The sequence below is a fragment of the Pongo pygmaeus genome, chromosome X (genome assembly GCF_028885625.2).
Source record: "Pongo pygmaeus isolate AG05252 chromosome X, NHGRI_mPonPyg2-v2.0_pri, whole genome shotgun sequence".
Lineage (NCBI taxonomy): Eukaryota > Metazoa > Chordata > Mammalia > Primates > Hominidae > Pongo > Pongo pygmaeus.
The window spans coordinates 112,351,089-112,364,333 of NC_072396.2; the positions used below are offsets into that span (position 1 = coordinate 112,351,089).

General features: G+C 45.2%; 1 protein-coding gene across 3 annotated transcripts in view; it reads right to left on the bottom strand.

Moving 5' to 3' along the window:
* Window positions 1–13,245, bottom strand: part of COL4A6 (collagen type IV alpha 6 chain) — a 276,876-nt gene that overhangs the window by 22,155 nt on the left and 241,476 nt on the right. For all 3 annotated transcript variants that reach the window (XM_063660364.1, XM_054472576.2, XM_054472577.2), the window contains 9 exons: window positions 12,674–12,778; window positions 10,815–10,975; window positions 10,152–10,331; window positions 9,400–9,583; window positions 4,092–4,163; window positions 3,719–3,826; window positions 2,399–2,620; window positions 1,865–2,026; window positions 21–191 (listed from right to left, as the gene is read on the bottom strand). In XM_063660364.1, coding sequence (XP_063516434.1) covers window positions 21–191; window positions 1,865–2,026; window positions 2,399–2,620; window positions 3,719–3,826; window positions 4,092–4,163; window positions 9,400–9,583; window positions 10,152–10,331; window positions 10,815–10,975; window positions 12,674–12,778 — 1,365 coding nt within the window. The remainder of the gene's footprint in view (window positions 1–20; window positions 192–1,864; window positions 2,027–2,398; window positions 2,621–3,718; window positions 3,827–4,091; window positions 4,164–9,399; window positions 9,584–10,151; window positions 10,332–10,814; window positions 10,976–12,673; window positions 12,779–13,245) is intronic.

The window sequence follows — 13,245 nt, forward strand, 5'->3', positions numbered from 1 at the left end:
TCACTGATCACTTCACTTACCCTTGGATCCAGAGAGGGCTGGCAACCCAGCGACCCCTGGAGAGCCTGGGCTTCCTTTCAGTCCTACTAGGCCTGGATTTCCAGGAAGGCCTTTTAACCCTGGCAGCCCTTTCTTTACAATTGATCCAGGAGGACCTTTCTTGCCTCTTGTTCCTTTCTTTCCAGGATGTCCTGAATCAGCACAGGAGAGAACACAGGACAGCTGTCAAGTGAGGCTCTGGCCAGATCTGGGCCACTGCCTATATCATAGCTTCTGATTGGTTTGGCTTCTTAGGTTTTGTAAATGGCCCTTTAACAATAGCACATGCAAACTGCTAACAGGCAGAGTTCTTAGTTGGCTGAAGCGTTAGCATCTACTACCCAGAGTGCCACGCCAATGGTTATTACTTCCAGCATGGCAGAGTCGCTGGCAGGGAGAGCAAACCCCTTCTGATTATAACTTTTTGTCCCTTTGTGAATGTGGTTTACACTTTAGCCCCTGAATGGAGCTCCAGGAAGCCAGGGTGGCAAGTAGGCTCCAGTTTCCTGGTACTTCCAGTCTGAATCACACCACAATGGCTGTTTCCTGAGCCAATCGGTGAAGTAGAGGTTAAAGCTGAGCTGTTGTTTCAGCCTCCCAGGGAGCCTTGGATACGGGGTTGCCCTTTTAATCCCTCAAGCAATCAGTTAAGTCAGCCAGTTCCTTGGCATTAAGGTTGAAAGACCCCCTAGTGCCAAGTACTGTAGAAACCCACAAGGCCCATTTGGTCTCCTAGGTATTCTGAGACGTCTTTCCCCACGCTTTAAAGTTGGTCAATGGGATTAACCTCCTGAGCTGCTGCCAAAGTGGAATGTTCAGGTACAAAGCAAGGAAATTAAAAAACGAAAGGATTAAATCAATGACGACAGAGGTATTTGGGTCCCCAAGGACCCAAATGAATGGCTGACTTGGCTTTCTATGGATTGAAAAGCATCAAGTAGCTGCAAGCCCCAGGATTCAAATGGGAGGCTGTGAAGGGAACTCCACAACAAGGGAAAAATTCAATGGGAGCCAACCCCACAGCAGGAGCTCAGGGATCCCTGGCCTTGTAAGCAAGGCCATGTTATAGTGTATAATCAGATACATTCCTGAGTGGCAGAGCCAGTGGGGGTGTTAGTCTGTGAGCTTGTGTGCTGTGTTTTCTCACTGAGGCAGCCTATGTGAAGATCTCAGAAACACAGAGAGACAAAGGGAATAAAAAGGACATTAATGGCTCTGCAAATAACTCAGCTTCAGTCACTAGGCCAGGAGTAAGGGGCGGTTGGGAATGGTGCAGTCACCGAAGCAGGTTGAGGAGGGTGGTGCGAGAAAAAGGCAAAGCTGCAAACACGAGTCTGGAAGCAGCAAGTGTCAGGCCCCACTGCTGAGTAAAAGACACTTGGCCATGGGTCCTTGGAGGCACTCTCGCCTGAGAGACAGGCTGCCAGTGTGGTCACACTCTGCTCAAGCTTCTCCCCAACCAAAAGCAGGCTGCCCACAGCACCAGTGAAGGCATGGAGATGGACTAGACTCCCTCAACGATGAGGGTGGCTTCTCTAACTGGGGAGGTCGGGAGAGTTGAAACCTGAAAACTGGGCATGAGGCCATGGAGGAGGCGGGGGGAGGGGAAGGATTTGTGGCAATAGTTTGGAAGCTAACCTGCAGCAATCTGTTCTGCTTGGTACTGCAAGGGTGACTTGAGATTTGAAACTTGAGAGCTTAGGAAAGTCAAGTCTCATTCTAAATTCTGACCATGTCCCACTATTGCTATTGCCCCCCCAGGGCATCTGGGCCCAGGGCCTAGCTGAAGTCTGTCAAGGTGGGACTCTTCCTCTGAAGGACCTACCTGAGATGCCTGGGAAGCCTGGTGCTCCTGGGAGCCCAGATTTGCCCTTGATGCCATATGGACCACTAGATCCTGGGGTGCCTGGCTGTCCCACCTGTCCTGGTGTCCCAGGGCTGCCCTGCTCACCTTTGGGGCCTAGTAAGCCAGGCTTCCCGTGCACACCTGATAAAAGAGAAGGGCAAATGATCACAGCCTGGAGAGACAGCAGTGAGTGGGGTCAGCAAACCAACTTCCAGGACTAATCCCAGGTGCCACTGTCTTCTCAGCTCCAGCCTTGTTGCTATTCCCAGCCGTAACCCAGTCTTTGCAAGAAATTTGACTATTAGTTATGGTCACTTTTGGAATTACTAAGACAGTAAAGTCGACTCAGGCTATTTAAGGAAAATTTCACAAAAGGGAGGGACAGAATAAAATATTTCATTTTAACCCCTTAATTAAACCATCACCCCAGATTCATGCAAATATTCATGGAAGTATACGAATTAATATAAGACTTTCTGTAGATTGTTAAATAATTGGGGCAAAAAGATTCACCCTTGAGTCCCGGAAGGCCAGAGTCTCCAAGAAATCCTTTGTCCCCTGTTAATCCTTGTAGGCCTTGTTCCCCCGGAGCACCACTTTCAGCACCAAAGATGTCACCAGTGGCTCCCTTGGAACCAGGTAAGCCTGGACTGCCAATCATCCCAGGCAAGCCATCTTTTCCAGGGAGCCCAGGAAACCCAGGCAAGCCCTTCTCCCCACGAGGTCCAGGAAATCCTAAATGTAAAAAGGCGAACATAAAAGACCATGGCTGTTTAGAAGCAATTTCTCTGGGTACAGATCTCTGAGACAGATTTTTCTAATATGAAAGCTAACACTAACATGTTAATAATATATGTCACTTCTCTTGAAGGTCAGGAGTCTCTGTTCCTGCAAGGCCTTGTGCAGAGGCAGGGACTGTGCCCTGCGACCTGGAGGAGGTTCTAGTTCTGGGAGGCGGGGCTGTGGGCAGAGGTCCACAAACTGTTCCTGAGGGTCCTACAGTTGTCGAAGAACACACGCCACCCCATAGCATCCTGAGAAAAGTTCAACCTCTTCTGGAGCTCTCTAGCTTCTGCTGTCATGCCTCCTTCTTCTTGGGTGGGGAGAGGGTACTGGAGGGGACCCTGGAGCACATGGTCCAAGATGAGCCCCGAGCCCTAGAGCAGTGTGGTTCTCAAACCTGAGCAAGCATCACAATCACCTGGGGTAACAAGCAGATTACCAGGCCCATCCCCAGAGGTTATGATCAGCAGATCCTGTGGAGAGGCAGAAAATTTGCATTTCCATCAAGTTCCTAGGTGATACTGATGCTGGCCCATGGAGTACAGTTTGAGGACCACTAGTACAGTGAAGAATCATGAAGCTCAAGTTGGAACAAGAGAGTGTGAGAAAAGGGATAGAAATGGACAACTTCCCTCTGACTGATCTCAATCTCTTTCACTGGCCCTTAAGGAGTTGATCCAGGAAACTCACAGAACTGGCAGACAGACAACCTGGCAGAGTCCTAGCTCTGTCACTAGTGGTTTAGTGATCTCGGACAAGTCATTTCCCATCTGGGCCTCAGTTTCCTCATCTGAAAGTTAAGGGGTTGCCCCAGCTGATTTTGAATGGTCCTTATTGCTCTGATATGCTGTCATTCTATGGCTGTATGCTGTGTCTTGCCAGGGTATAAAATTAAACCATCCTACCCACACCAGAGAGCAAACTTGGCTTCCTGTAATTGGCAGAGGACTACCACAACCCAAATACACATACACACACACACACACACACACACACACACACACACACACATACAAAGAGAAGCAGGTGAGGAGACACTCCTTTTCTTACCTGGTAATTCAGGAAGATGAACCAATCCTGGACTCCCTGGCTCTCCTTTAGTTCCGCTTGACCCAGGCTGGCCTGGGGTCCCAGGGAGGCCTCGGGACCCTTTAGGGCCTGAAAAAAGCAGTGAGGGGAAAGGAAAGTCAGTGTGCCAAGTATGATTTGTGATGTTCAGTCAAGAATCCCAGTCTCTTGGAGAGCCTCTCCTTGTCTCACCTCCCCACACTGCCCTCTCCAGCAGCCATCCTGTTTCCTCAATCCCCAAGGCTGCCCTCAGGAGGAATGTGGATCCCCAAATACTACTGGGCTATCCTCTGCTTCCTTTGCCTCACGGCCCTTACAAGAGTGTTTAGTGGCTTTCTCTGGCCTCATTCCATACCTGGGAATCCGGGAGTGCCTGGAAATCCTGATGGACCATATGACCCGGGAATAATACAAGGCAGAGTGATTCCTGTAAACGGTAACATGTATGCATTCAGTGAACCCAGAGTTAGGGAGGATTTTTCCCTAGTACGCTCCTTTACTTCTATTCCATTTAATAGGACAGCCAAGTTCTTCCCACTCAGCAGCTGGGAGCCCACATTGGAAAACCTTGGCATCATTAGCTCTGGGGAGTTACAACCAGTACAGTTGCTTACAGATGAGAATGCTCCTAGTGCCCAAGTGCTAGGATATCACTTATCAAACCACTGATGCCCAGTGGGCAAACAGTCACTATGCAGCACTATGCAGCACTATGCAGCAGATGTTACCTAACAAGGTTTCTTAGAGATTGCCTGTGCAGGAACAGCAGCAAACAGCAATTGCCTACTCACCCTGCCCTCAGATAGAGCCTCTCCCTAGGATGGGTGTTGGGGGTTAGTCCTAAGGGTCCATTATGCTTATATGACTAGATTGGAAGGTTTGAAGCCAAGATCCCTCAAGTTCTCCTGTTTACCCTTTCCTTGGAATGAGGTTTTCCCCAAACCACTGGGTTCTTTTGATGCAATTCATTTGGGATCTGCTGAAACCTATTGATTGTCCTTGGTCAAATGTACCAGTATGACTGTACTATGCAAACACTTAAGACCACTCTCTTGTCCATGACACGAAAGTGGTGACCCTTCCCTCAGCTCCTTATTTGAAACCGTCAACTCTGCTACTCGAGGAGAGAAAGTAGCAATTTTAATATTCAAGATGTCAAAATTGGCATGCATAGCCCTTCCCCTAGCAAATTCTCCCTTGCCCATTCATAATGCAAATAAAAAGAATCTATAAGATCACAGAGGGGAGGTTTAATAAAATACTGGTGAACAAATTGTTTGCGGGCTCCCTCAAGTGCCATTTACAAACAATTGCTATGCTAATTAAATAAGCCTTGCCTGTTCATTAAAACAATCCCCCAAGGTCTGCTTTAAACCACAGAGCCAACAGTTTTAATAAACATCTATAGCTTTTGCCTGTACTTAAATCACAAATTACATTTCTGAAAAATATGTACACATCTTATGATTCAAACTGCTTGCTGAACTCGCTGGCATCCTCCCCTGATCCCACTTGTATTTTCCTAAATCAAGATTGGGAATTGAACAGTATAATGTATTGGTTAACAAGTTAGGCTCTGAAGCCAGACAGGCCTCAGCTGGTATCCTAGTTCTGCTGCTAACCTGCTGCGTGGACAAGATACTTAAACCTCTCTGAGCCTCATGGCAAAATGGGAACTACTTCTACTTTTCTCATACGGTATGTGTGAGGATTACATTAAACTGTGCACTTAGCACAGTGTCTAGCACTCTGGTACATGCTCAATTAATAATAGTTCTTATTATCTTGAACTATTATCTTATGTAAGAATGAGTACTCAGTAGAGCTCCTGCAAGGCCATCCCCAGGTTAATGACACCGCTTGTAGTCTGGGCAGCACTTTCTGCCTTCCAGACTTCAGGTTTCTATAGTTATATTTCCAGAGGTGAACAGATGGCCATAGGCCTGGATCCTCCTCCGTAGGTGGTCAAACCCACCTCCACCCTGCCAGACATCAAGATGACAAAACTATTTCAGATAGTTATTTCCCTACTATGGAAATATGATCTACAGGCCAACACTTTATGGTGAGATGCTTCACTGGGAGGGGGTTTTTAACCTTGTGCTTGGCTCAGGCCTGGGCTCTTTGAGTTAGGCTGAAGAATTTCCTCCAGAGGGTGTATCATGAGAGGGATCCTGCAAAAGACTCTCCTGCCCTCAACAATCTCAATAGCCCATTGGCTCCAATGTGTCAAACTCTAACATTACAGTTCCATTGTTTTACGTCTTAGGAAACAAACTTGGTAAAATAAAAATATCCCTGGGCTGGGTCCAAATATTAAGCCATTCATCCTTAATTTATCAGACTGATTTAATTGCTTCTTTTCATCTGTGACAGCCAGATAAAAGCAAAGCCTTTAGAAGATGAAGCTGAGGACAGGCATCTGGAAAGTTTCCAGGATGAGAAAAATAGTGGTCAAAGGAAAAACGGTTAGAAACCAGAGGAAATCAACGACATATTTCTCTCAATAATTTTGTCTTATGCCTGTATGCCACACCACACTTGTGTATTGTAAGCAGAGGTTCAGAATGGTGAGAGGGAAGGACTTCAAGTCATACTGGTATCTGGCTCTTTTCCTTTATACTGTCTTCTACTTTACATTCCTGAATTCAGAGCCTTCTCCTCAACAAAACAGAAATCTGCTCTACCCATGTTCTGTTTAGTAATTGCAACAAATGACCTAATTATTCAGAATTTTTCCCATTAATGCCCAAATCCATCTTCAGAATAAAAAGAGTCTCTGGTTCCCAAGATTCTAACATCTCAATTTGTTCTGGGCCCAATGAATAAAGTTCAGACATGTGTGGATCCTTTCAGGTACCTCTCAAGGCAGATTATGGCCCCAGTGAAGTTCAGAAAATGAATTTGCTTAAGGTAGAGATCAGCCAAGCCATCGACATGCATGGTGAAGGAAATCAGCCTCTCTCAGAGACTGCATGCCCACTCAATCCCGTACTGCCTGCTGTAAGAGGTATGTTCTAAGGAGCCTCTGAAGCAGTGTTGGTGTCAGCCTTTGCATCCCAGCCTTAGACTCCCCGCTCCCCAAACAGGGCATCCAGTGTGGTGCTCAGGCCATTGTGACTGTCTGAGACAAAGGTAAACAAAAAAGGGGTGTTTAGCTAAGACTAGTGTCTGAGAGCTTGTAGACCTAGCTAGCTCTCACCTCTCTCTGTGTCTAAGTCTCCTTTACCAACCTTCTCTCTAGCAGCAGTCACCTAGAGCAATCAAGTGAAGAAGAAAATTAAACTAGGACAGAAGTTCCTTGAGGCCCAAGGGAAGTCTTCTCAGCAGCCCAGATATGCCCACCAACCAAATCCTCTGTCTGAACTGAGTGGAGAACACTCGCACTCACATGAGATCAAGCACACAGTCACCACAGTTCAGTAATAACCAGGGTGATTGATTACTATGAGCATCCGGAACAGAGCCTCTTTGGAAATAGCCAGTTGTCTGCTTGCCCAAAGTTTTTAATAATTCACACTAGTAGGCTGAAAGGCTTCTGATGATTACATCCTCTTTCCTGGCAATACAGCTGTCCTAGTCTGGGCTACCATTGATTGGAGTGGGCACATTCAGGAATAGCATCTTAATTTTTTTCTAGCAACAGAAATGGCTACAATGCAAATGTGTGGGGACCACAGGTTATTTGTTTTTAAAACTGTGCAGAAAAAAGGTAGGTTTGAAGAATTATATTTGGTTGTCATAGAGAGAAAAAGAAAGCTAATGCTCTTTATTAGAGTAATTTCTTGAAACTCTTCATACTGCAAGAAGGACATGGCTATGGTTTGAATATGATTTGTCTCCACCAAAACTCATGTTGAGACTTGGTTTCCAGAGTGGCTGTGTTGGGAGGTGGTGCTTCTGAGAGGTAATTAGGTTGTTAGGGTGGATTAATCTCTTTCTCGGGAGACTGGGTTATTTCTCAAGGGAATGGATTAGTTCCCACAAGAGCAGGCTGTTATAAAGCAAGGTTGCTTTAGTGTTTGGACTCTTTTGCATATGCCCTTCTGCTTTCCACAATGAGTTGAAGAAGCGCAAGGCCCTCAACTGATGGGCTGCCCAATCTTGGACTTCCTAGCCTTCAGAATCATGAGCTAAATAAACCTCTTTTCTTTTTAAATTACCCAGTCTCAGATATCCTGTTGTAGCAACAGAAAATGGAATAAGACAAACATTTTCTGCATAAGGCATCTCCCAGGCTATAGCTTACCATATCATATTCCTAATAACATTCTGTATCCAGGGACTAGTGATATTTGGGATAAAAATGGTCCTGCAAGCTTCCTTCTGTTGACTCAGCAGGTTCTCAAATAGTTAAAATGTTGCTAATAGCCAGAAGACTTGGAAGTGTGTAAGTCTATAGGTATCATGTTATTATAACTCAGTTTAAAACCTTGTTGCTTGCAAAATGGTTTAACCTACAGTGAAGACCCAGTTAAGGGAGGAGCAGTAGAATGACCATGAGTAATGTCTCTGGGAACAGAGCTAGAAGCAAAGCTATAGCTGACACTAGGACTTCCAACAGGCAGAATGATTTTATTTGATGAATCCTTACGGCCAGGAGCAGTGGTTCACGTCTGTAATCCCAGCATTTTGGGAGGCCGAGGTGGGTGGATCACTTGAGGTCAGGAGTTTGAGACCAGCCTGGCCAACATGGTGAAAGCCTGTCTCTACTAAAAATACAAAAATTACCCAGGTGTGGTGGAGGGTGCCTGTAATCCCAGCTACTCAGGAGGCTGAGGCAGGAGAATCGCTTGAACCCAGGAGGCAGAGGTTGCAGTGAGCCAAGATCATGCCACTGCACTCCAGCCTGGGTGAGAGTAAGACTTCATTTCAGAAAAAAAAAAAAAAAAGGAAAATGCCCTTACAACCTTCCCAATAATTTGTGAAATGAAATATTGACGGTTTTAAGAATCTTGAATTATCAAGTTTTAACCTGTACCATCTACCATCAACCTAAGTGTGGTGTCACTAATGGAAGCATAGAAGTTGTGGAAACCCAGAAGTTGGGATGAACAGCTGTTCTGGCTGTATTGAAGAAGACTAGTTATTAGTATAGCACCTTCATAAACTATAAGCAGGACTGTTACACATAATTTCTAAAATTCAAGTAGAAAAAGAAGTTATATAAAGAGGAAGGAGTTAAGGGATAAAATGGGGGATTAGACTATATGCAACTAGATTTCTGCCCAATCTGAGATTCCATGAGTTGAGGAAAGGTTTTTCCCAGCTGATGATATCACCACACAATTTGGAGGGCACCTTGTCCAATCTCCCACTCATTGCTTTGACGACATTTGCAGTAAGTGGTCATCCATCTTCTTCTTGAACTCTCCCAGGGATTATGAGCTCATAACCTCCCTCGGTAGCTCTGTTACATTTTCAGACTGCTCTGGTAGGAAGTTCTTCACAAAGTAGAGTGGAAATCTATGTTATTCTGCCTCCTAAGCTTACCACAATACAATTATAATACTTTTTTTCACATGCAAATCCTTCAGGGGGTTGAAAGTAGTGATTATGGTCAGACAAGTCTCTTCTTATGATACATTTCATGCACCTGAGTCATGTCCACTCTACGAGGGATCAGATTTCCAAGTCCAAAGCCATATGATTCTATGACTCACCCTTAGATCCGGGAAGGCCTTGTTGTCCTGGTAATCCATCATTGCCTTTATCTCCAGGAAGCCCAGGGGGTCCAGGAAGTCCTGGTAACCCAATTCCTGGGAGGCCAGGTGGACCAGGATGGCCTTTTTCACCAGGAAGTCCAGGTAACCCCTTTTCACCTGGGAAGCCCTGTCCACCATCACCCTAGACAACACATAAAAAAAAGAATGAAAATTCAACTCAGAGATTTATCTGGACAGTCCTCTGACTACAAGAAAGAGGTAGCCAGTGTGACCAATGCTTTGTGTTTTGTTAAAATTATCTATCATCACCATAGTTTATCTATCAGTCTCCTCTGACTTTAGTTAGTGGATATGAATCTTGTCTACTCTGGATGATCTAACAACGCAAAAGGTTCTGGATAGGGGTGAGGAGACAGGGCAAGATATGAGCAGGATAATAACAACCCTAGAGATCACAGAAAGTGGCTAGATTACTTGAGGAAAAAAGTTGCTGAGAAGCTGAAGTATTTTTAAGTCATATGGTCAGGTGTTACTAGCATTTATCAAATGAGACAATGATCCATTCTGAGAAAATGATTCCCACTTTACATAAGGGAAAAGCAAAAAGCAAAAAGTTTCAGTGGCAGAGGCAGGGCAAGGTGCTCTAGACTCTGTTCTTCCCTGTTTCATGGTCCAGTCGTCATCAGACCCCCCAACAAAGTCAGGTGTGAAGATCTGTAGAGCTAATCACCTAGGAACGATCAACTTACCGGAAGGCCTGGCAGACCTGGTAAACCTGGTACTCCGTCCTTGCCTGGTTCTCCTATTACACCATGGAAGCCCTGGGAGCCAGAATCACCCCGATCCCCTGGCATTCCTTGAATTGTACTGAGAATTGGTTCCCCCTTCTTTCCTTTGGGTCCTGAAGGACCCAGAGGCCCAACTAAGCCCTGACAAAGAGAGAAGAGGGAGTAGTCAGAAGATGCAGACTTCATAGAATTCCGGCACCTAGCATTGTGACTTAGAGCAGAACCTTGGGTACATATTGGCACTGTTCTAGACACTGATTATGTTGTAATCTTGAATAATAGTTACCCATTTATTTCTGCACCTTTTGTAAATTTTGAAATCTTTGAAGATGGAAACCTCACCTTAATTCCTATTTTATCTTCATGGGCCAGCACATTGCTAGGCAAAGGTAAACAATGTTGTGGAAGGAAGAAATTGGGGAAAGAGAGAAGGGAAAATAGGTAGGTTAAAGCAGAAAGGACTTTAAGAGACTCTATAGTCAGATTTCATGTTGTAGATCAAAACCCCAAAACTTTGTTTTAATCCCATCTCTCTTGTATGTGCTTTAGAAAAGTAATTGGGGGGTTGAAGGACACTTGAAGGATTCCATTGCTTCCTCAGGGTCAAAGTTTGGCAAGACTTACTGGAGCCCCTGCTGGGCCCTGTGCACCCCCAGAGCCTCGATCTCCTCTGGCTCCTTTAAGGCCTGGAAGGCCTATGAGACCCCGTGGACCAGGTGGGCCTGGTTCCCCGGGTGGTCCAGTGTTGGGAACACCACCGTCACAAGCACAGAAACCTGAGTCTCCTGGGAGAAAAAGACAACATAGAACGAAGTGGGTCATTTTTTTCCAAGAAGAATAAAGAATTGATCGTGGTTATTTGTGACTTGAACAACTCCATAGAGGGAATCTGAAGGCTTGCAGAGAACACACTCAAATGAACTTGGTTCACTCTCCAGCAGAGTATGTCTGTGTTAGTGGTTCAGATTTTGTTAGTCAGGGATGAGGCTCAGCCATCAGTGAGTCTAAAGTATAGCCATAGTTGAGAACCACTGACCTCTACTAACCAGTTGAGAGTCTGGAATTCAAGCCGCTCAAAGATTTTCTTTACCAAAATATCTTTTCCCCTGACTTTTGTACATATGACACAAATGTGTACATATTTTTGTAAATGTTGAGACAAATGCCACATAAATAATGATAGGGATTTCAGCAAAGCACCTTTGAAGAGGTATCAAGGTCTAACTCCCTATATCTTCTATGCTTATTGTCTGGAAAATAAGAATTGGTGCCAACATAGGTGACCCTGAGTTTCCCTAAGATTCTGAAGGGCCCCTTCTTACTTTTAGAAAATTGATGATTCCTAAAACTCTAAGAGAATAGTCTGTTCTTCAGATTAGTGTTTCTTGAGTGTGATCCTGCATGAGTCACCTGTGATGCTTATTTATAAGGCAGCTTGCTGGGCCCTATCTCAGTCCTAATCGATCAGTCTCAGGAGGCCAGACCAAATAATCTAATTTTTAATAACCTCCCCTGGGTGATTCTCATGTATAATGAAGCTTGAGAATCCCTATCACTATTCCATACTTAGAGAAAATCTTTCAGCCCCATGGAAATACAGAATGGGGAGCATCAGAAATGTCCCTCTTTTAGGACTGTGAATGGTATCAAGAAATACACCAGCTTTGTAGTGAGTTAGGTAAGGGCCAAAATTAACATCTAAGTTAACTTAATGCCCTTTTCCATCAAATAGTTTTCCTGGGACCTGAATAGCAGAGAACAAGCTATCAGGCATTTCTTAACCAGACTCTATGTACTTAGGTAATGACATTTTATGACAGAGCAATGAGAAAGGAGAGGAGTAAGTTAGAACATCTCTGTTTGAGGCTGAGGAAAGCAGTTCATTCCTAGAGATCTTGAATAACTGAACCCTAGGCCATCCCAAAACCCCTCTTCAGTCAGTAGTTTCACTTCTTCCTCCCCCTGGCCTAGGCCACAACCATAATTAATCGACTTATTGAGCATCTTCCCCTCAGAGTAAGTGATAGAAGGGGGAAATGACCCAAAGGCAGCTGTGGTCATTGATCAGTTCTCCAACACCAGTGGGGGGCTAGGGTTGTTTTCCTGGAGCCAGTTGGGTTTTTCAGAGTCCCAGGTCTTGACCTGTTCAGAGCACTTTGCTTAAGGCTGAAGGTAATAAGTGGCTTACATCCTTGGTCTTGCAAACTGGGTGGGGTAGCAGCATGCATTGGTTAACAGACTGGGCTGCAGGTGGAGGAGAAAGAAAAAGAAGCCTGCGAGCAGCTTGGTCCTGTGTGACCTCCATTGCCAGCCTCAGTCTTAGAGACCCAAATATAGCACTTCTAACAATCCTATAATCAAAGCCCCAAACAAGATCCACAATTGCTTCTGTTTAGGTTCCCGAGGCTGTTGGTTTTCTCATTCCCCAGGAAGCCTTCTCTAAGGAGTTTGGAGGACCAAGAAACTCAAGGGGAAAAAATCACCTTTTATTCCTTTGAGGCCTGGGTTTCCTTTTGGACCTTGTTCTCCTCGGAGACCAGGGAACCCTGGCTCTTTGTTGTGTAGAGTTTCGGTCTCAAATTCTGGACCTTTGGGTAAAAAAAAGATAAAGGATTAGCAACTTGTATAAGCCTGGTGACTTCCCTGACTCAACACAGCAGCTCAATCACCAAGGCCCAAGTCCTTGAGGCTGAACAACCAGAGCAGAGACAAAAAAATAAAATTCAAGACCGGGACCCCAAATCTGCAGCAAGGAGTCAACAGGGCCTCTGTTGGCTCAATTCACTCTACTAATATTTACAGAATGTCCATTATGTTCCAGGCACCGTATTAGACAGTGGGGTTAGAGGAATGAACAAGGTAGCTTCCAAAACTCAGCAGTCCCAATGTCTACCCCAGAAACCTCCCCTAGGACAAAAGAGGAAAGAGGTTCAAGCTGCAGTGGACATGGGCTTCAAGGCACAAAGAAACATTCTGGGCAACATTTCCAGCTTTTCTCTCAGAATCTAGAATCTCACACTCAAGTAGGAGATCTAAGAAGGACAAGCCCTGTGTA